The 25,109-nt window shown below is 35.0% G+C and overlaps 1 protein-coding gene across 2 annotated transcripts in view; it reads left to right on the top strand.

Moving 5' to 3' along the window:
• The window catches only part of DNAAF6 (dynein axonemal assembly factor 6), a 39,528-nt gene extending 15,863 nt beyond the window's left edge, over nt 1-23,665 (top strand). For both annotated transcript variants that reach the window (XM_012750958.2, XM_012750963.2), the window contains exons 5-7: nt 2,831-2,927; nt 18,101-18,186; nt 22,582-23,665. In XM_012750958.2, the coding sequence (XP_012606412.1) occupies nt 2,831-2,927; nt 18,101-18,186; nt 22,582-22,711 (313 nt within the window). In that variant the 3' untranslated portion in view covers nt 22,712-23,665. The remainder of the gene's footprint in view (nt 1-2,830; nt 2,928-18,100; nt 18,187-22,581) is intronic.
• The last annotated feature ends 1,444 nt before the right edge of the window (nt 23,666-25,109 follow it).

Genomic DNA, 25,109 nt, shown 5'->3' on the forward strand with positions numbered 1-25,109 from the left:
ATTTTTGAAATAAAATCTCGATAGAATATTTAGAATAGCTACAAAGATAAAGGCAATATTTACTAAATTATAATGTACTTTATACATTCTTAACGACTTCTATGGAAAGTGATCTGACAACTTTTCTAATTCTAATTCCGACTACAAAACTGTCCAATACTTAAGAAAAAAAAACTTTTGCTTCCATCTTCTACGTCAGTTCTGAAAATAGAAGCAGTGGGAGAGAAAGTAGTATCCAGCTTTCAAATAAACAATGTCAAAAACATAAACCTCACAAAAAAGTCAAAGGAGATTTTAGAACAATATTTTTGTCTGCATCCTAAAAATGAAGAGAGTAAATCTCAGGTTATGTTTACACAGTACCCACACATCCATATGAAAGGTAAGAATTAAGTCACTCATTTGTCATATTGTCTAAAGAATGTCAAACATCCATATGCAGTAAGCTTCAAATTTGAGTAAATTTTTCACTTTTTATCCTGATATTTGATGTTCTATAGATAGAACATCCATGAAAGCTTTACATGAATAATAACTCCAGTCAAGATATGAGGAAAATTGCTTTATAAGATTTTTTATCTTTATTTTCTACCTTATGAAAATGCATTTCAAAATGTTCCAGTGGGTAAAGAGGAAAACAGGTAAGGAACATGAACAGGCAGTTCACAAAAGAAGAATCACAAGTGGCCAAATAAAATAATAACAAGGGCCTCAGCTAAGGCACTGGCCTTGGGGAGAAGTATGAGGTCTTTGAGAATTTTGCAGGAAGATTTGGTATTTGATTAGACAAAATGGATGAGAAGAAAGCATCGAAGACGATGCTAAAGTTATTATACTAGCTTAGGTGATTGAGTAAATGGTGATGCAATAACTTTGATAGGGATTATAGGTGGAGGAGAAGCAAGCAGTGAGTTTGGCTTTGTACATGTAGACTCCGAGGTGCCTTTAGGACATCCAAGGCAAGCATATATAGTAAGCAGTTGGAAAATTGTGTCTGGAGCTCAGGAGAAGAGCAGGAGCTTGCAAAAATCCATTTGGGAGTCACGAGCATATGGATCAATCACTTCTCATCGTTTTAACCTGGCTTCACCTTTGTAACTACTTGGGAGATAATATAGCCCATTAAGAGAAAAGGGTCCCATATCAAATAGCTACTTATTGTTAGTCCTGTTCGAACTCAGAAATTCCTTTTTTACTCTTGGGCATTCTTATTTGCAAATGGTCAGAAGTTCAATCTAGTCCTTTAGTCTTCCTATACAGAGATTTCCCATTTCTTCATTAGGGTAGAATCGAGCAGAAAAAAGAATATGTAAAGGGTTGTTTTATGCTATATGAAGAGATAGAGTACCTTATTGCTGAGTGCTTCTATAAACTATGCTATCCCTAGGGGCACAAATTTGGAAAGAAGGAAAGACTTGTCAGGTGTGAGGTGAAATACCAGAAAAATCTTCTATTCAACTTTTCTGTAGTCCTAGATTCTAAACACTATAATGTAGCTGTGCTGACTACATTACTAGTTTCTATTACAACATTGTAGAGGTGGCAAAGACCATAGAGACAATTTAGTTCAAACCAACCACTCCTACAAATCATACAAATTTAGAAGCTGAGACCCCATGAGTCTGTGAGTTAACCAAGGTCCACAGTTAATGACAGAAACAGTACTAAACCTGGATTTTCTAACTCCGTGGTTTAATCTTAGCAGAGGAGGATTTCTATCTATCCATCAAACCCTGGGTTATGGGTCCAGTATTTTTTCTGAGTCATTGTTTTCCAGGAACAGACCCTTTTTTTCTTCTACTTTTAACCTTATTAAAATCTTATTAGATTGATGGGCACTTGGGCTGTTTCCATAGCCTTGCGATTATGAATTGTGCTGCTATAAACATTCGAGTGCAGGTGTCTTTTTTGAAGAGTGTCACTGGATCATTTGGGTAGATGCCCAGCAATGGGATTGCTGGATCAAATGGTATATTCACTTGTATCGCTTTAAGGTATCTCCATATTGCTTTCCACAGAGGTTGAACTAGTTTGCAGTTCCACCAGCAGTGTAGGAGTGTTCCTCTCTCTCCACAACCACGCCAGCATTTGTTATTTGGAGACTTTTTGATAAAGGCCATTCTCACTGGAGTTAAGTGATATCTCATTGTAGTTTATGTATACCATGGAGTACTATTCAGCTCTAAGAAACAACGGTGATATAGCACATCTTATATTTTCATGGTTAGAGCTGGAACCCATACTACTAAGTGAAGTATCCCAAGAATGGAAAAACAAGCACCAGATATATTCTCCAGCAAACTGGTATTAACTGAGTAGCATCTAAGTGGACACACAGGTGCTACAGTAATAGGGTATTGGGGAGGGGGGAGGGGGGAGGGGGGCGGGTATATACATACATAATGAGGGAGATGTGCACCATCTGGGGGATGGTCATGATGGAGACTCAGACTTTTGGGGGGAGGGGGGGAAATGGGCATTTATTGAAACCTTAAAATCTGTACCCCCATAATATGCCAAAATAAAAAAAAAATGAAAAAAAAAAATCTTATTAGAATATTCCTCAATCTATTTTATTTGTATAGCTCTCAAACAATTAAGCTTTACTTGAGAAAATAATAACAATCCTGCTTTTCAGTGTTTGGCATTTTTACTGCATTGCTAGACTTCTTTTCCTTTATATTCTACCACATGCCTGAAAAACTGCAAGCACTTTATTTAGTCCTTTTATATTTTTGTAAATAGCATATCCTAAGTTTCTAGTTTTCCACTCTGTGACAGGAAATTGCTTTCCCTTTTAAGTCTCTATTATCATTGACATTTTTTTCAGATTTGAGATAGTATTCCAACAGCAGGTGGGAACTGAGGATGTATTCCTGGCATTTACAAGAAAGGACCCTTCAACAGCATGTTGTCAGGATCTAGTGGTAAGCCTCTCCTCCTCTTCCCCATTTTCTATATGATTGTTGTAGCTAAATTGACTGACTGTTGTATGTATGTATACATATATATGTATATAAAATATTGTAGACAAGGCTGTAAACTCTCTAAAAATAGTGGTTGATGTGTTTCAGATACTAGGGGAATAGTGTGATGGATAGTTTAAAATTAATAGCATGAAACCAGGCTTGGTGGCATGCACCTATAATCCCAGCTACTCAGGAGGCTGAGGTGAGAGGATTGCTTGAGCCCAGAAATTCAAGACCAGCCTGGGCAACATAGCAAAACCTCCACCTGAAAAAATAAAATTAAATAAATAAAATAAAATAGGTAACATGTACAAAATAAACTAAGTGTCCATATTTTGGATAAGACTCACAAATAAACAGAATCATATGACGCAATACATGATTTCTAGTCCTATTAAAACAGTTCAATCTGATTGGACTAAATTTTCTTTCATCCCTTAGTTCTGTCCCATGTATGCCATCCGATTGGATATTAACTTCTGATGAGTTGACAAGCAATCAGAATGAAAGATTTCCTTCCCTGAATCCATCTTTATCTTTTATTTCTGTATTTCTTGCAATGACTCAGCTTGTATTGGGAGATTTAAAAAGGGATTTTCTTAATTTTTGGAACTTCTGATTAAAAATACTAAGATATCTAAAATGTTACTTGGCTTCTTTATCTGAATGACATTATAGCATGTTGGAAAGCATCCTTTACTAAGTCATTGTATATAATAGCAATGGCAATATCAACAGTATCAATGATACCACCTTACTTTTGCTTATTTGATCCTCATAATAATCTTGCTGAAAATTCTAGGCCTAATCTAGGAGTGTGTAATTTTGCTCATTTTGGCAACATACACAAGTGACTCTTAGGTTAAAATTTTGAGATTAGGGGTTATGTTTTTATCTTTTTCCCTCGTCTCTTACAATACATTATAGAATACTGAGCTACCCATGGGAAATGCTTAATATTTTTTCCTTAAGCAAATGATAAATGGAATTTCTCTTTTGCATAAATGTCAGGTTTTCTCTTATTAGCAAAATCTAAGACATTCATTTGAATCAAGTAACATAATGGGAATAGTGACATTAAGTACCTCGGGAGATTTTTCAAACTCTAATGAGTTAAGGTTTCAAGTAATCTTGAAGTAATTAGCTCCCAGGGTTTTACCAGTAACATTCAAATTTCTCTCTCTTAAATTACTGTAAAATTGTGTTTTTGGTGGCTAGTGTTAGAGATCGCTCTAAATTCTGGAGAAATTCTAGGCCCTAAATAAATAAAAACTGTTGGTAGCCTTTCCATTTCGCTCATGCAAATTACCACTAGTTTTAATAATAAAGATATTCAGAATGAAGAATCTTGGAAACTAAATCACACTTCATAATAGAAATATACAATTTATCTAAAATGTGATAAGTATATACAGAAGATGACTTGATACTTCCCTCTAATGAATTTATAATCAACTGAGGAGACAAACTAACATAAACAAACTCATTTTATTATTAAGAATTAAACTCAGTATAGACAATTGTAAGTTCTCTAGAAGTTCAGAAGGTTTGGATAAGGCATGGATACCACTGAATGGAAGCAGCAAATAAAGTGTCTGTTGGTGCTATGGCACTTTACCACTCATATACTGTTCTTTTTCTCTTTCTTTCCATTATTACTCTTTATTTCTTCATTTATTCAATCTTTAAATACCTAGTGCATGCTACTACATAGCAAGCACTGTCTTAAGTACTAGAGATACAAAAATAAATAAGAAACAGCCAATTGTCCTCAAGGAATTTATAGTAAAGGAGATGGATACCTAACAAATCATCGCAGTTCAGTATGGTAAGTACAAATTTAGAGTCATATACCAGGTACATAGTGACATAAAGCAGGAAAGGATCAACTCTGTTTGGGTGGATAGGATTTCTACAGTGGACAACATTCAAAGAAGGGCATTCCAAGCAGAGGGAAGAGCACATGGAAAGGTATCCAGGCATGAAATAATATGGCATATTTGAGTAAGCAGTGAGTATAACAAGAATAAATATTGGCAATGGTGCATTGGTAAGCTGACTCTCAAAAAATATAAAAAAGCCCCAATTTGTAGCTTGAATTTTATACTGTAGGCATATTAATGATGACATCTACCATAATGATGATAAGCCCCCTAGTAAGACTTGGAGTAAAGAAGCTGTTGAACCTATATCAAGTATTTTTGCTCAAATATATATGCTTACCATTTCTGTTAATAATATGTTTAATTGAATCTAAGACAATATCAAATTGTAAACATACTACTTACTTAATAACCACACTTAAGAGGAAAAATAAGTACACTATCATATTAAATGTATGCATTGATTGTATGATGCATCTTAATATCAGAAACATTATAATGTCGGGAAAATTGCACCTTAGAATTGGCAAAATATGCTATTTGGGTCCTGGACCTGGTCTCTATATAACAATATAACCCAGAGACTTTAAGAAGAAATCCCTTGCTTAAGCTGAGGAACATAATAGGAGTATAATTTATTTAAGCACAAGGAGTGTTTTGGGGTGTAAAAATTCACAAGGACCATCCTTTCCTTTACCCTCCCTAGATTCCAAATAAGAAAGCAAGATTTATGAATCCCAAATCAAAGTGATGGTCCTAAACAATATACTGAATTAGAAATATATATGTCTTCAGCAAACTTTCCTTCTAACCCCAAAGCCAAAGAGCCCCTTTATTCAAATTCTACCTGCCTTATTGTTATCCTCCGCTGCTTTACTCCCAAATTTGTAGCTACCAACTTTCCCTAAGCTAGTGGTTTACAGGTTTATTTTGTTTTGATTTTAGCTGTTAAGGTTTTTCTTTAAACAAATTTACATGAAAAATCCCAACATATAGAACACATAAAAGTACCACTGCCTTAAAAATAAAAAGGTGCCACCACCCATGAGGCAGCTCTTAGGGGAATGACTGGGGTTCCTTGGTAAACAGTTTGGAAGATGCTAGTCTAGTCTCTCCTTCTTATATTACAGTTTAGAAACTAATGTCAGATTTACAAAGTATCAAATACTCATAGAAATTAATGGAAAAATAATAGGAGAGCTAGAGGGCTTCTTCTTCCTAGGTGACATATACACTTTGCTTTAAACCTGATGAGTAGAAGGCCCCTACCTTATTTTATTTTATTTTGTTTTGTTTTTTATTGCCCCCTTCATCTTCTAGCTATAGTCTCCATCCCTCTCCACAAATCTCCCACTATAATGGGTTTGATATATATCCTTGACTATATATCTTTGTTTCATTGTTTGCTATAATTTTTAAAAATTCAACAAATACTTATTGAGCACTTACTATGTGCCAGATACTGGATATACAGTGTTGAACGAAATAGACAATATTCTTCTTCTCTCAAGGAGCTTACTGTCAAGACATCAAGCAGTCCATAAGCAGTAGTGCAATGGCAGCTACTAGGTGGGCTTTCCAGACTTTAATAGATTCATCCAATAAGGTAACAATGACCCCAAAAAGATAGAGTTTATTACTTACACAGACAGTATTAGCAAGATCAGTATGGTGTCAGCTCCCTGTATCCCTTTGCCCACAGGAAGACATTGAACCAAAGGGGCCAGATGACAGGCAACACAAGCAGCAGGGCACTCTGTTGCTGAAGAACCAACTCTAGACTGCAGCTAGCTGTTTTTATAGTTTAAATCTATACCCAAGGGGAGGGAGGTGGAAAGTCCTGTGTCTTACTGGTATCAGGGAGTAGGATGAGAAACTGCCTCATGGCAGCCTCCCACAAGGTAGAGAGGCAGATAAGAAACAGCATTGAGGCAGCTCACAAGACTGCTTATCTTCCCATGTTCCAGGAGGATCACAGGATGTTCCGCCAAGACCCAGCTCTTGCTGTAATTCAACTTGGCCTACATGGACTATGTGAATAGTGCAAGGTCACCAGAGTGTCATAGTGAAAACATTTCCCTACATTTACACTATGAATAAACATTTTTGTCCTTACTGTTTTCATTTAACATGACATAATAGAAATACTAATAGCAAACAATTTATCTGATGCTTATTATGTGCCAAGCATTTCTCTAAGAACTTTACACATAGTCACTCATTAATCCCCACACCAATCATATGAAATAGGTGTTATAATGATCCCCATTTTACAAATGAGTTACTGAAGTATAATCAAGTAACTTGCTTAAGGTCACACATTTAGAATCTGGCAGATTTGAACCCAGGCTATTTGAATTTGAAAAAAGTATATGCAAAGTGATATGAGTGCAAAGAAGAGGAAATCCAACCTGACTTCACAATAGAGGTGGCATTTGACCTGGATAATTGAAGGACAAATAATAGTTTGTCAGGCAGCAAAGGGTGAAAAGCTATCCAAGCAGAATGAACCACATGAGCAATGGCAGAGTCCTATGAAAACAGATGATAAATTTTGAGAACTATTTTTGATGTTCTTGAAGCCCCAGAATGCACTGGCATGAAGTAATATAGAAGACAAAACAAAATAAGTGGTTTAGAGCTGCTTGCAAATGCCCTTGAATGTCACACATAACCACTGTGCATTGAATATGTTCCCCCAAAATTCATATACTGAAACCCTAACTCCCAATGTGATGCTGTTTAGAGATTGGGCCTTTGGGAAGTAATTAGGTTTAGATGAGGTTATGAGAGTGGGGCCCTCATGATTTGATTAGTGACCTTATAAGAAGAAACACCAGAAAGTTTGCTCATTCTCTCTCCACCATATGAGAACATAGCAAGAATGTAACAATCTGCAAATCAAGAAAAAGGCCCTCACCAAAACTCAACCATGCTGGCACCCTGGTCTTAGACTTCTAGCCTCCAGAACTGTGAGAAAAAAAAATCTGTTAATTAAGGTGCCCAGTCTATGATATTTTGCTATGGAAGCCAAAGCAGACTAAGACACCATGAAAGTTGGACTTTATTTTGTGGGCATTAGAGTTAGTAAATGTTTTAAAGCAGATGAATGAAATGATTGGATGTGTATTACAGAACAACTCTAGTGGCATTGTGAAGATTTAATTTGGTGGTGATTATGATAGGAGATAAGTGTGAGTTTGGGATACTGGTAGTAGGAAAACCAGGTAGGCAATTGCACTAGTCTAGATAAGAGAAGTAAGAGCCTGGACTATGGCAGTGGGGATAGAAAGAAAAGAATGGCTTCAGTAGACATTTTGGAGGTAATATTGATAGGACTTAGAAAATGGTCAAATGTAATATGTCAGGGAGAAAGAGCAGTTGGATTTCTAGTTTGGGTGACTAGGCAAATGGTGATAGCATTAATCAAGATATGGGAATGTAATGTGGTTATCTCTGAATGGTAAACTTAAGGATGGTTTTTGTTTCTTTTTCTTCATCTGACTCTTCCATAGTTTTTACAATTACCCTCTACTACTTTTGGAATGAGAGTAAGTAATCAGAGGATGGTTGTGTTTGCATGCTGCAGGGTGGGGTATGGAATGCAACAGATAGAACACAAAGTTCTAGGAGAAAGATATTAAGTTTTGGTTATATATTAAGTTTGAAGTGCCAGTAGGAAATCTTGCTGGAAGTGTCCAGTAGGCTGTTAGAAATACAAATCTATATGGAACTCAAGAGAATAAAATGGACTAGAGATGCTGATTTTCAGAGTTGATGGTGTTTGCTCTGTGCAGGGTTAGAATATACCACCCCAGATTGTTGGTTTTGTATTAGGCTTGGAATAAAGAGGAACTGATTTCAAGTAGTGTGTGTGTGTGTGTGTGTGTGTGTGTGTGTGTGTGTGTGTGTGTGTGTGTGTGCGCGCGCGCGCTTGGGGAAGAAGGTTGAGAGGGATGCTATGAAACTTGCAGAATGGTGATAACTGGGGACAGAATAGGTGGCCCTTAGGATGGGGTCAACAATCAGGGACAGAGTTCAAACAGAGGCATTGTAAATTCTTACTCCAGTTTTAGGCCAAGTATTGAAAATAAAGAGGAACTGGATCAGTGAAGCATGGTTGGGATTGTGCCTTTAGAGATGCCAACAAAGATAATGGGTGAAGTAAAAAATCTGTCAGGTACCGCACCTCTTGGGATCCAGTTGGAGAGTGTGGGAAAAGAAACTATAGGTATCTTTTGATACCTATAGATACGATAGATAGATAGATAGATAGATAGATAGATAGATAGATAGATAGATAGAAAGATATGTATATATATATATATAGAGAGAGAGATAGTAAGATAGCCTGGTTTCTCCATAGGACTATTTGTGGCCTGAAATGGGATGGGTGCATTGGGGAAGTAGGTCAGTGGATTCCCATTTTCACCCATGAGTGTTGAACAGCAGACTATCTATAAAATCCAAAAATGAGTGGGGCTAGCCAGGGTTATTGGTATTCTGCCAAATTGCCCATTGTTTGTTCTAGGAGAGGGGGAAAACAGCTTGCAGATAGCTTGATGCTTTTTGAGCAAGAATGGATACATAATATTTTGGTGTCCTACTTTGATGGATTTATATCGATAAGGGGACATTCTGATGTGACCTAAAAAACAAGTCACTAAGCCTGTTTTTCTTTTCATTATCATCTCCTCCCTGGGATATGAACCTTCCCCCATCCCTAAATCTCACGGAGAATGGGGTAACAGTCAGAGACAGCATAGAAGTCAGTCACCATCTGGCTGACACAATCAGGAGCCACATGTTGATCACATTTTTTTTTTTAATCTCAGAAAGGGCTTTCAATCATTCTGAACAAAGTATCTGCTCATCCTCTAAGAATTCACTTGTTTCTGGAATGGTCTGCTTTTCAAATCCTGATTTCTCTCTTAAGGTTAAAACAGTTATATTCATTTACTTTTAATGAATAAATACATCTGGCTGCTTGATAATGAAATGGATTTTCTTTTCCACAGGATGGACACCTGTTTTTGTAATTTAGAGAATTTTTGGTAGGCTTTATGATTATGCTAACCTTGTTTGATTGGTTATATATCCGACCATGTGGCAAGGAGAAAGATATTTGAGCTGTAATATGATTCTTTATTATCAGTTCCAGGCAGCACAGTAAACCTTCAACTAAATTTCTAATGGTTCTTTCAGTAATATACATACCTTTATAATTAATATCATACAATCCTTCATAATGGTGGTGGTGGGAAAGAGAATGAATACTTCCCTAAAAGTTAATCTAATTGTATAGACTTAATATATTTCTGATTATGAAAATAATATACATTTAAAATTTTAAACAATACCAAAATTAGTACACTTAACAATAAAAGTCCCCCATAATGAGATAGAGATAGTGAGATGGGGGTAGAGACTTAATTTGGAAAGATTGTTTGAGATGGGCTTAAGGTCAGGGAGGGAATAAGGGTGAAAGATGTCTTATACACAGTACTTGGTAATAAATCAGTAATTTCATATTTTGATGGTCATTTTGAGGAGTTTCCTCAAAACATCTAAATCACATGGTCCAGAGTCCTTGAGCTGGAGCTGGCAAAAACTTCTGACTCCATGTGAGCATATTTACAGATCGACCTTGGAAAATACTACTACTTGAGGAGTGAATAAAGAATGAGGAAACTGGGAAGGGTATTCAGACATGGGAGGGAAATCACAGCAGTATCTACTGAGGTAGAGAAGTAAAGCAGGATTAGAATGCAGAAGGAACTTTTAGATTGTCAGTTAAGAAGCTTTTGGTGATCTTTGGAAGAGAGCAGCTTCAGTGGCACAGCAAATGCTGGACTGAAGAAAGCTGAGAAGTGAATAAAATGTGAGGAAAAGAAGGCAGCAAATACAGATTGTTCTTTGAGGAAGTTTAGCAGAGACGAGGAGAAAAGCAAGGAGACAGATGGTTGTCAAGATGGAGGCAGGATTTAGGGGAGGTTTTGAAGATGGGAGAGACTTAAGTATTTTCAACTGATGACAGCAATCTATTTGTTCATTCATGTAATATTTATTTGATTCCTACTGTGCGTCACTAAAACTAATAAACAGTAAAAAAAGTAGTCATGGTATAGGCCCCTAATGGACTTTCAGAAAAGGGTGGAGGCATTTTTGGTTGTTACAATGAATATAGGATGTTATTGTCATTTAGTATTCAAGGCCAGGGATGCAATAAGAGGGATAGTCCTCAAGAATGAAGAATTGTCCTATACCAAATGTTACTGTTGCATCCCTCCAGTTTAGAAACACTGATTAGAAAAAGAAAGATTGAAGATATGAGGGTGACTACTCAGCAGTATTCCACCCTGTTGACTACTCCCTTCTTCTTGAAACATTGTTGTCTCTTTACTTTAATGCCCCCCTTCCTGGTTTTCTTCCAGAATCACTGGACATTCCTCCTCTCCTTTTCTCCCAAACCACTGGTGCTTCCTTTGCTGCCTTAAGTTTTCTGGAGCTTTGACCTGTGTCTTTTTTCTCTATTTTCCTTCCATGTAGTCCCATAGCTTTAAATACCATTTAGCTCTCTTTAAATACCATTTACCTCTCCCATAAGCCCTAGATTGATATAACTAGCTACTTACATGGCATCTCCCATTTGTTTAATAAGCAACTCAAACCTAAGATGTCCAAAACAGAACCCTTAATTGCTTTCCCCAAACCTCTTTCTCATTCATCTTCCTCATGGCAACAACATTCACCCAGTTTTGCTCAAGCTAAAATCCTAAATCACCCCTCATTCCTCTTTCCTTTATACCTTATATTCAGTCTATTAGCAAGTCTTAATGGCTGTATCTTCAAGATATATTCTAACTTCATCTAATTTTCATTACTGCCACAATTGCTATCGTGTTACAAACCACTAGTGTCTCTACCTGGACCCTTATGATTCTCTTCTGACTTATCTCCCTGCTTCAACTCTTGTTTCCCTACAGCATTTCCACACAGAGTATAAGAGATCCTCTTCAAAAGCAAATCAGAGCATACTATTTCTTTGCTTAGAACCCTCAATGGCTTTCTACTGCACTTAGAACAAAATCCAAACTCCTAATCTTGCCCTATGAGGCCCTGTATGATCTAACCCTTACCTACTTTTACAGTTTTATCCAGTGCCGTTTTCTTCCTCGTTTGTTATGTTCTACTCACCTTGGCTTTCTTTCTGATCCTTCAATATGCCAGGTTATTTCCCAATTCCTTGCTATTCTTTCCACCTAGAATGCTCTTCCCTCAGATAATGCTAATTTTATCTCCTCTTTTCCAATAATTTTACCTCCTCTTATTTCATATTTAATTGCATCAGTTAGTACCTCCAGAACTACATTATGTAATAGTAGTGAATACTGGACATTATTTCTTATTTCTCACTTTAATCAGAATGGTTCCAGTGTTTCTTCATTCAGTCAGCTACTGACCTTTAAGTTGTATGTTGAGGCACTGTTCATCTATTCTGATTTTAAGAGTTCTAAGCAAGAATGGATGATAAATTTGATCAAATGCCTTTTTATCATTTGTGGAGATCATATGATTTTTTTTTACTTTTGAACTATTGGCAAATTATATTAATAAATTTTGTAATATGGAACCATCCTTACATTCATTCATTCATTTGTTCAACAAATATTTATTGAGTGCCTATTATGTGCCAGGTACTGTTCTAAGCATTGAGGATATCCTAGTTAACAAATCACAATTATCACTGCCCTCACAGAGTGTACCTTCTCATGGGAGAAAGAAATAACATAAATACATAAATTGTATTGTACATTATAAGGTGAAGAGGAAAGGAGAAAGGGGAGTGATAGGGAGTACTGGCATTGGTGGTGGCTACAATTTTAAATAGTGTGGTCAGGGAGGGCCTCACTGAGAAGGCAATATTTGAGCAAAGACTTGTGGAAGTGAGGTTTGGTTGTTGGAAGGGTTATCTAAGTCAATATTTAAATCACCAAGATTTAAGACAGGAGGTAATGTTAGAAATATCAATAGACAACAAGAAACTATTCTTAAAGAAATCTGGGGGAGTGTCCTAGGAATTGGTAGATGACTCCAACAAGAAGGGTAATGGGTGATATAGTGGGAGATCATGAGATTTTTGTATTGTATATATTTAAGATATATACAACATGATGTTTTGATATAAATATACATAGTAAAATGATTGTTACAGTCAAGCCAGTTAACATGCTCATCATTTCAGGTAGTTACTTTTTGTGGGGGGATTGGTAAAAGCACCTAAAATCTACGTTCTTAGAAAATTTCTAGTATACAGTACAATATTATTAACTATGGTCTTCATGCTGTACTTCATATCTAGAGATTTATTCATCCTAACTAACCCAAACTTTGTATTCTCTGATATGCATCTCCCCATGCTCCATACCACCTCTAGTAACCACCATTCTACTCCCTGTTTCTATGTATTCACCTTTTTTTTTTAAAGATTCCACATATAAGAGAAATCATGCAATATTTTTCTTTCTGTATCTGGCTTTTTTCACTTAGCATAATGGAAGACGTGAGATTTTGTTTTAAAACTAGGAGGAAGGAGCAGAGCCATTGATATGAGGGAGATGAGAGAAAATAACAGGCACCAACTGAGAGGACTACAAGGGAAGCAGTGTCATGGGGGGATGCAGATTTCAGTTAGACTATTAAGAAATTAAAAAGAATATTCAAAGAAGCTTAAGAGATAAGGGATGATGTACTGTGTATTCCAGAGGACCTAATGGAAAAGGTTCAGGATTGGATGAGGAGTGGGAAATGGAGACAAAATAGAAGATATGAAGACCTATATGGTAATTATTATGCGATAAGAAATGATTTGGTAGTCTGAGGCTTCTTGTGGTTATAGAAAAAATAGAGATAAAAATATAATGAATTTAGTTCTGGTGGTCTCAAGACAGATAGTGGTGGTGAGGCTGTGAGTGTTCAGGGGCTGAGGGTGGGTGCCATTGGATATATGGAGGAATGCTCTTACTCTAGAATGAGCTGAGCTTACTCTTTATTCTTGTGACAGGAAAGGAGTCTTGAGTCTAAGAACTATTTTTTTTTTTAAAAAAAAAGACAGTACTGGACTGTTTCAAAATGGTGACATTATAGGAAATTTATCCATTAGTTTTAAAAGATGATCTATTGGTTTTGTGCCCTAGTTTTGGAGAATACATACGTCTATATTTTTATTCTTCAGGGGTAAATATTTATATACTTTCAAAGTAGGGATCCATACCTTTAACCATTTTTTTCATGTTTATATAGATTATCATTGTTCATGGGAGTTTTCATGAAATACTTAGTATGGCTGCAGTGGGAAAATATCTCACACATGTTTCCATAGTTAAACAATGGGAAATTAAATCACTGAAGCAATTCAGAATGAAGCCTATCCAAATTTTTTCCATTAATCAAAATTTCCTAATGTTGTTACCTTTCAATTGGAAACTCAAATAGTATTAACTTCTTTCCTAATAATCAAATTTATTTGGAGGTGGTTGCTATATTTCTGTCAAATAGAAATATTTTTACGATATCTAGAACCCATAAATTATTTTAGAATATCTTCTAAGTATAAACCCAAACATTTCTTAAGAAGTGAAGATAGTGCAGACCAGCCAAGTTACATATAAGATTTTTTTTTCACTTATTCATCACTTCTGGTGGTGACAAAGTGACAGTTGAAGAGGAAACCTAGAATGGTTGCCCTCCATGGAACACTTCCAATTTGAACTTCTCATGTCAGTTTTCAATCATCTTGCAATAAGACCAAAGACATTAATCTGAGGAGCTGGGAAGCCTATGGTAATTGCTTACAAATTACACGAATATGATATTTTAGGAACCATCTTGTCATATAACTCTCTCCTAAGAACAAGATAGGAAAAAAGAGATTTAAAACTCACAGTGATAATCCCTCAATAATGACTCCCTCCAAAGGCTTTGGTATAGCATGCCGGCTCTGTTATGACACACATAGGAGAATAAATGAAGGCCCATGAAAACAATTTGTAAGCACTTTGATCTACCTTACCTCTCTCCAGGAAAGCTTCAAAGTAAATTCCCAGAGACAGACTGAGTAGTTTTTGACTAATTGCCTAAAGACAAGCTGAAAATGGGAAGGAGGGATCTTACAAACCTTAAATTAATGGATTTTTTTTCCTGTTACTTTTTATTTACAAGGCCAAAAGGCTGAACTAAAGTTAGTGATGGGTACTATGGTAGTCAGCTTCCAACATGGCCCCCAATGATTCTGATCTCCTGATATGCTTCATTTTGTATAGTTCCTTCCCATGTTCAATAGGGCTGACCTGTGTAACCAACAAGATATTTTTTAAAATGAAACAGTGTAATTTATGAGGCTATGTTTTTAAAAGGCTTCTGCTTTGATCTTTTGGATTATTTACTCTGTGGAGAAGACAGCTGTTGTGTTATAAGGATGCTCAAGAAACACTATGGAGAAGTCCATGTGGTAAAGAGCTGAGGCCTCCTCCCAGCAGCCATGTGAGTGAGCTACCTTGGATGCAGAGTGTCCAGCCCCAGTCAAAACTTCAGATGTCTACAGCCACAGCCAATATCTTGAATACAACCTCATGATGGACCATAAGACAGAACCACCTAGCTAAGCCACTCCCAAATTCCTGATCCAGGAAAATTATGTGGGATAACAAATATTAATTTTTTGAGCCATAAATTTTGGGAGGGGCAAAAATAGATAACCAATAAACAACAAATAACTAATAAGTGACAGAACCAGTCAAACCCAGTTTGACTCCAAAGATTGACCTCTCAAAAAGTTGAGTTTCTCAATGAATTTTTAGCAGTTTTTCTTAGTTTACCTATTAATATTAAAACAATTTATTCTTTGAAATAAATTCAATTTGTATCTTCTGTAAAGAGAGGAACATCAGTCTCTTTAATTGTTTGGTCAGTGGCATTATCCTGTATTTACTAATGTTTAAGACCTTAACAAGTTAGGTCTTGAGCACAATGAGTTAGAGGTCCATTAATAGCCATGTCTATTTTCTAGGTAGTCGTTGAAAGTATTGCTGAAGAAGTCTGATTCATGTTTCAAGAGTTGTTTTTCTGTTAAGATTCCTCATTCAATCTTCTATCTTGAGAGATATTAATGTGTACCATTCCATCTAATTTGTCCCTTCTTTGAAACCATTTTAGTATACAATTTTAATTTCCTTAAGAGGAAAAATTAGTGAGTTGTTTCTGAATTATCCTTCACTAGAACAGCAAATGATTTTAAGAACCACTTCAAAGGTCTACCCAAAAATTGTATCTAAATTTTGCATGTCATATTTTTTTGCTCTCTGAATTATCATTTTAACCCTGCAAAAATAATATTTTACCTTGAAAGGTCTAAACATTTTAGACTAAAGAAACAAATATTTGTAATCTGTGGGCCATGTGACATGAATCAACATGAGATGTTGATTCCTCCTCATTAGTATAGTGGGGAGTAAAAAAACAAAACAAACAAACAAAAAAGTACATCTCAACTTGATTATCAGACCTGAATTTTACTACAGTAAAAATGGGGCTTTCTTTATTCAACAGATGCTCATTTACTGAGGCAGAGCACCTATAACTATTCTCTTTAAGAAATGTTCTATTTCTCTCACTTAAAGCATCTCTAATTATGAAGATCTGAGTTTTCAAACTATAAATTAGGAGGTAACTCTTGGTTAAATAAAAATATTAACCATAGGAATTATTTAATAGTAGCATTTTTAGAGCTCTATTTACAAATCTTTGTTTATGTACAGATTTAATACAGTAAAATATAATTCACAGACATATATTGTTCAACATACATTATACTGCAAAAGCATAATTGCCTACTTTAAGCTTCTTAAAAGGAATTTCCCATTACTTATTTGATATGTATTTTCCTCGTAACTTGTTGCTTTTGTTCTGGCCATTCCAGCCATGAAATCACCATATGTCTAATATTTCAAGTCTTCTAGTTCATTTTAGAGAAGGCTTCATAATTTACCTGAACCTTATGTTTCATTTTCTTTGTTTTCTTTGTTTATGGAAACCATTTATCATGTCATCTCATTAGGTTCCATCAAAAAGAAAAGAATATAAATTAGAGAGATGAGACTTTGTGTTATGGTAAAATATACATAGTATAAAATTTACCATTAGTGAAATTCAGTATATTCACAATGTTGTGCAACCATCACCAATATATAATTCATACCCATTAAGCAGTTACTCCCCTTTTCTCCATTTCCCCAACCCCCAGAAACCACCAATCTACTTTTTGTCTCTATGAATTTGCCTATTGTGGACATTTTATATAAATAGAATCCTATGATATGTGACTTTTTGTGCCTGGCTTCTTTCACTTATAATATTTTTAGATTCATTTATATAACAGTCCTTTATTCTTTTTTATGACTGAATAATATTACATGGTATGGATATACCACATTTTGTTTATCCATTTATCAGTTGATGCACATTTGAGTTGCTTATACATTTTGGCTATTTCAAATAGTGCTGCTTTGAACAAAAACATTATGTCCATGTTTTTGTTTGAACACTTGTTCTCAATGCTCTTGAGTATATACCCAGGAGTGAAGGTGCTGGCCCATGTGGTAACTGAGATGAGATGTTTCTAAGTGAAATCTTATTAAACCAAGAAGTAGTCCTTTTTGGGAGGTGGGGGTCATATTGTTAATTCTCTTTTGTTATGATAACAACCTTTTTGGACACCTAAACCTTCCTAGGAAATATGGTATGGAGTTTATACCAAGAGACTAGAAGATGGCATTACCAACCCACACCCAATATGGGAACTAAACATTTTTTATACAAATTGCCCCCTGATATAAAGGTGATTAAAGGTCCCCAACTTTAGCAGCTGCACTGGTTTACACCTTCCGACAATGAAGGTTACAGGCAAGTAAACAAAATGTTTTCTATATAGGTCTGGAGGTAGATAAACCTTAGTCAAATTACAGATGGTTACCTTTGGGCCACTCATTAAATTTCTCTGTTATAGTTTCGCCATCTGTAAAATGGGGATAATAATCCCTGCTTCTCAAGATTGCTATAAAGATAGGGCATAGCTAAGAACATAGTTGGCACTTAATAAATATTAGTTCTCTCTTCCCCATATATTCTTACACTCTTCAAATTAACTGTTCTCCACGATAATAGTATTTTTATTCTCACTTTCTATTTCAGGTTAAAATTAAACTGCCAGATACAAACCCTTCTGATATTGACATTGATATCCAGGAAATGTTCCTTGACCTTCGTACTCCTAATAAGTGAGTAAAACTTAGAACTAGAATAGTGTATTATAATATTAATTAGTCTTTAGTCAGTATTATCTTTAAAGTATACATAGTTATTTTGCATCACCTCCTAAAGTCTGGAAAAAAGTGAAAAATTCAGTTAACCATTCAAATGTTTGATCTACATTATACAAACATAAATATGTTTGGAAATGCTTAAGCTTTTTTCTATTTTGCATCCATACATTTGGGGTGGGTTGATACCATCAAAATACAATCCTTGACATTTAGATATAGTTTGTGTATCTGTCAGGAAAAATAGCTAGAAGTGAGGATGCCTTAAGTTGTAAGTCTTGCATGTGTTTTTTAATACATTGATTGCATAAGAGAAGCAATATTTTTAAACTTCTTGGATGTTGTGGAGCTCTAAGGTTAAATTTGATTGCGTTTCTCTAAAAATCAACAGAAAGATCTTGTCATCAATTACTTAAAACAAAATTTCTAACAGCTCATTTTCATTAGATTCTTGGTCTGTGTGAACACATTTAAAAATAATACAGAAGATCATGGAATAATTCATTTAAACATTTGTATATTTTCAAGCATAGTTTTGTTGTTACATAGGTTCAAATCATGTTACCAAAATATAACACATACAGCAAAATTCTGATATAAAATGTTTCTATGGAAACATGGACAAATCAGTTCTGTCTCTCAAAACGAACTCTACAAAGAGGGACTCAATGGAATCTGGCATGTGTTAGATAAAATATCTAAATATCTCACTGCTTCTTTCACTTTTCATCTGATATATAGCAGTGAGCACACATTGGTTGATTATAGTAGTCTTTTCTCTGTAACTCATGAACATTTCAAACTGGGTTTGGGGAGCAGGCAGCTGCTGGCAAATTCTCTTCCTTCTATTTTCTGTACCTGTAATTCTCCTTTGCTGAACTTAGGGCTTCAAGAAAATAAAAAATAGATTCTTTCTGCAGAAGATTCCTATGTGTAAACAACCCAATGTGCATACATAGCTTAATCTTGATTTCTGTAGTAGATTCATTTAACCCAAAATGATCTACAGATGAATATATGTCAAATATTTTCTCATTATTTACATCATTTAAAAAATGTATTCTCATAAAATAATTGTCTCATATTATAAAAACAACATTCACTATTCTTACCATTTATTTCAAGGAGTATTGTACCCTTTTCATTGCATTTTATACATGCATTTACTCTTCCACATAACCTTTGCAAAGAAAGTTGGTTAAATAAACAGTCTTCCATGATATTTGCACGCTTGTTAAAAGCACACACATATTTACACACCATGGAGTTAATTTCCGTTTTCCTAGCAGTTCTCACTGTCTCCATCAATCTTCAGGCAGCTGCTGTGGCTGTGCTGTCATTCCAGATATCTATCAGAGCCCACTAAATGAAAGTCTCACAGAGAGGTATTTTTCCACATAGAACACAAGCTGCATTAAGCCATTTGTATCATAGTGTACCTACATATTAAATGCTTAGTGCAGAGAAGTAAATTTTCTTAATTAAGATAGAAGACAGAAGATAGCATTAAGGTTTATTTATTACATTTCCTGAAATACTTGAGCATCCTTTAGAGCCATGCTATTATCGGAAATTGTATTATCAGAAGTGTGTTTTATTTTTTAGTTTATTGATATTCACACCTGCTTTCTTTAGTTTCTAATTGTGACATCTTATAACACTGTTTATCCACTCTGAGAAAGATTTAAGAGGGGATATTCTGTTTATGTATCTATAAGGAATAACAAGTGAATTTATTTGAACTGAATTAACCAGTGATTTCAGTCAAACAGTAATCAATTGCACTAGAATTTTCAATAAAATCCAAGTATTTAGCATTATACAACCAAAAAAATAAATAAATAAAGCAATTTACTGAATTCTTCATTTTTTTTCCAATTGGTTGTTTTGGCATGTAGATTCCCAACATAGAGTATATGGGAAGGAGGAAAGATGGGGGAAATTGGATAATTTCTCAGAATCTTCTGACTTAAGACTTCATATGAGGTTTCATTATTTTCCTAAGTGAATTCTAAGAACATCATAAATGAATACCTTGAATATAATAATACAAACACATTCTAAAGACAAATATAAGCTAATTTGTGGTTGAGTGCTGCCTTAAGTTATTCACACATTTGTTGTGCTCCTTTAATTCAGATTAATTGAGAGTTGACTGACATTCAAAGACACTAATACCCCCCAAAAAAGCTTTCTAAATGAAATGGTTGAATCTCAGCTCAGTAGCTATTTCTGCATTTTCTTTGAAAATAGTTATGTTTCCTACAGAAAACCTTAAAAAGGACGCATCTATTTTTAACCCAGATATGTAAATCAAATAATTTCGTTAACTACGTTAAAATAAAAACTGCATTCTGTGAATATGCACAGAACTAGGTTTTCCTTTATTTAATTCTCTTGCAAGCAACATCAACTTTCTAATATAAATATAAACATGTAAATCTCTAAACTTGAGTTCACTGCATAAATAATTTTTTTAACTTTCATATATTATTGTTTGCATTTAAATAATTTCTAGTGAAAATTAACACTGGATGAGCATTTGAACACTGCCTAGACTGTAACTTCTTAAAAAGCAAATACATTATCATTGTAAAGGCAGAGGTATTGGGTTTAAGTGTTTATTCAGATTTTATAGTATTAATCCATGTTAATTATTCAAATGTTATTTTGTGGTGACCTGAATATTTGCTTTTCATTCATGTATTTATTCACTCAACAACCATTTCTAAAGTTTTTTGCTAGATAACTAGAGGAACACCAAGATAAGATACAGTTCTGTCCCTTGATGAATTGTACATGGATAAGTATTTTTAGAATTTTTATTTTGTTTAAATATAAATCTCAATACAGATAATACAGTAAAACAGACTAGACAAAAATAATTCCCTTCTCCTAACAGCTTAAATAAGTCGCACAATTCTATTGTTCAACATTTTAGTATGTGAAGCCATACTACTCAGAACTAGACAGAAATGCAGGGATAGATGGATCATTCCAATGGCCACTAACTGTCTCTTTTGAATTTATTTCTCTCTGGACAGAGAAGTGCACATTATCATTGGAACTCCTTCTTCAGCTGATTTATAGTTGTCTTGTAGTGCAATGAAACTACCATACTAAGCCTTGCTTTCTTTTTAAAGTGAATATATTATCATTTATAGAATAAGGGATAAAGTAAATCTAACTCTAGTAGAACACATATTGTAAACAGCTTTTAAAAATGGACTCTAAACGTTTTTTGTACCCTCTTGTTTTTGAGATGCCAAATTGTACAGGCTACATTAACATACATTGCCATTTAATTACTTCAGGTGGAGGGTGCGGTTTCTCTTACCCCATCTGGAATGGAACTAGAACACAAAAAATTTCTCCTTTAGGTTCCAGAAATGTGTAATAAATACTTTTAATGAGCCTAGTCTCCTGAACTTAGGTTTTTGCAAATGAATTAAAGAGGGAATTGATTTTCAAGGGTTTTGTTTTCAAATATGTACTAGCTCTCTATTCAAGTACCCGATGTGTCCCTAAAGAAGACCAGATTCCTTTACTGATTTGGATATTATACTTTCTAAAAGAGCCTTCTGCCCACCTTTTATAGAGATACTCAGACCTTCTCTACTGAGAATGTGAGGTAACAAGTGTTTCATGCGTTTAATTTTCTTCCAGTACCAGCATGTGCTGACCCTATGCATAATTCAGATACATGCCACTATGACAGAATTATGGATGTCTCATCCTAGCAATGCATCTAAAGCATACAACTATCCAGCAACTGAGCCGTAAACCACAAAATAAACCTAGCAATCTATCACAGAGAATTTTTGTCAATGTGTAGTAGAAAGAATCAGAAGCAAGCAGAGAGAAGCACTTTCATTGATCTGGTATTGAAATCATTCCAGGCCTGAGTTTGAAAAACTACACCTGTGGTAGAGACTCAGCTTAAAAGCTGTGTTAGCACAAGTATTTTAGAACCATTCCAATTTCCAAATTTGTAACAGTCAGCCACATTCCATCTACACATAAGAATGACTGGCCCGCAAACTTAAAGTTTCATGATTCTATTTCTATGCCTATAAACATAGCCTGAGACTGTTTCTTCAATGCAAAATGAGGTCAATTAGGAAAAAAGAGGGGATCCAAAACAACTGCTTGCATTTTTAAGGCCAAAAAACTAGTATACTATTTGTGTTATTTATGCATATTTTTGATTGAAAATATTGGGTTTTTTTGGTTTCTAACATTCTAGTGGTAGATGTTGCTTTCTACTGTCTTATTGAAAGTGATATATTACTCTAGGGATGTAATTCTAAGTTTTTATTTTGTATTTTGTGTGTGTGTGTTTTTCTTTTTAAGGAAGCTGTTGATAACCCTTCCCCATCCTGTGGAATGCAGCAGTGCTAAAGCATCCTATACCCGAGAGACTGAGACTCTCGAAGTCACTGCAACCATGAAAAGAGAGTTGGATGTTGTTAATTTTTTCTGAAACTGCATGAATAAGAAGAAATAGGGATAAAGTGGCATTATTCACAATTAAAAAATTTTGAAAAATTGGTTAATATTTTCTATATTCTCTTTGTTATTCTGACATATGTTGGAAAGGGCAAAAATTCAATTCTAGTGATATTCTGATATTCTGATCATTTATAGTCACTTCTACTACTTTGTTTGGAAATATTGTTTTCTAATACATAATGAGCTATTGCATTTTTATGATAGCCGAACAGAATATTTACAGGTTAACCAATTAGATTACTACATGATTGATTACATAACTGAAATATGACCGTGAAATGGTTGGTCCACTTATTTCAGTAGTTTGAAGAATTTAAGCTAATTAATTACACTGTTATGCAATCAGTTGCATAGCAGTTGGTCATTATTATCACCAGAGAAGTTCATTTGGTTGCCTTTTTATTGATTTATCAAAGGATTTAGAATGTTCTTTGTTTAGGCTGTCACTATTGTTCTGGAATATACAAGTAACAAAGGATTATAAACAGTTTCATGTACCATACTAGCCACATGTTTACTTGAATAAGAAATACTTTTGAGCACACAGTATTATTTGGCTTCTTCAGTCATGCTTTCAACGCTTGGATCTATTAGGTTAAAAATATTTTTATGTGCATTAATATTAACAATGCCTTTTCAGGTACTGTGTTTATATTTAGTCAATTGAAATCCTTGACATTTAAAAGGAATATAAAGAAAAGTGTGGTACATTTATAAAACCTGTTCTCCCTCATTTCCTATCTTCTTTTTTTATTTTTTTATTTCAGAATATTACAGGGGTACAAACACATATGGAAGTAACATTCATAGGACGTTGGGCATCTCCTGTCTTCTTAATTAGACATACCTACTTTTATGGATTGTGCTAATGCCCCTGCCTCTTCTATAATGTATTGCATAAGTTTATTTCAGAATTATTTATGAATAAATTATGTTTTAAAGCTTCTGTGACTTGGCTTCACACATTATTGTAGAACTGCCTGGGAATAAATTTTGAAAAGAAGTAAGCAACTAAAAGATGTTCATCACTACTATGTGAACCACTAAGGGAATAAATATTCAAGCAGATATTTTCTAGAGTTAATTACATATATAACTAAGAAGCATCTTAGAACTAAGAAGCAATTAGTGCTAAGAAGCAACTAAGAAGCACGAGTGTGACTGGATCAAATAGAATGAAAAGACGATTTTGGAAAAAAGTGGTTGGGTTAAAACACTAAGCTTTTGTACAGAATTTGGCATATAAATTACCACTATGACTTTCTTCTGTGGAGGCAAGAGTTGAGGGTGGGATTAACTGAAAGGAAGCTAGTGTCTGTGAATTTAAGCCTATGATGTTACAGGACCTAAAGAGTTCCTCCTTTGCTTTTTTTAGCATTTGTTCAAATGGCTGCATTTTAAGAATTTGAGAATATACCCTAAAGTTTAAACTCTGGGGCAGGTGGTGCATTTGTACCCCTGTAATGCCCTGACATTTTAAAAAAGTAAATAATAAAATGTGCATAAAAAAAGTTTAAACTCTGGGGCAAGTCTAAGCAGTACCTATATTAGTAGGGTTCTCCAGAAAGACAGGATCCATAGGATATGGATGGAGAGATATATGAGAGGCGATTTATTAGGGGGATTGGCTCACGTGATTATGGACGCTAAGAAGTCTTGCAACAGGCTGTCTGAAAGCTGGGGCCCTGAGATACTGGTAGTGTGGCCCAGTCCCAGTCCAAAGGCCTCACAACCAAGAAAGGCAGTGGTGTAACTCAGTCTGAGGCCAAAGGCCTGAGAATGGGGGGTGGATAAGTGGAGGGTGCTGCTGTAAGTCCCAGAGGCCAAAGGCTGGGGAGCCTGGAGTTACTGTCTAAGGACAGGAGAGGAAGAGTATCTCCCCATTCCAGTAGATAAATCAACAGTGTTTTCTCTGTTTTTGTTCTCTTGGGACCCCCAGCAGATTGGATGGTGCCTGCTCACATTGAGGATGAATCTTCCCTACCTATTCCATTCAGACTCACATGCTAATCTCCTCTGGAAACACCCTCACAGACACACCTAAAAGTAATGCTTTACCAAGCCTAGGTATTCCTTAATCTAGTCAAGTGGACACCTAAAATTAACCATCACAGTAACAGATATTTTCTTCTTCTCTAGAGAGTAACAATGAGTCAGTGGAAAATGTATCACTTTTTCCTGTGTTCTGGGCCTAATTACAAAGACCATTATTACTCAAGCTGACTGAATGTGTACAAGTTGTCCCTGGAAGAGAAGATAGAGCATATCCAGGCCAACTTGAATCGGTCTTTGGTTATGTGGTGCTGTATCAATTATATAATGAAACAGAGCTTCAAGAACAATAAAATGTGATCCAGTGATTTATACCT

The sequence above is a fragment of the Microcebus murinus genome, chromosome X (assembly GCF_040939455.1).
Source record: "Microcebus murinus isolate Inina chromosome X, M.murinus_Inina_mat1.0, whole genome shotgun sequence".
Taxonomy (NCBI): Eukaryota; Metazoa; Chordata; class Mammalia; order Primates; family Cheirogaleidae; genus Microcebus; species Microcebus murinus.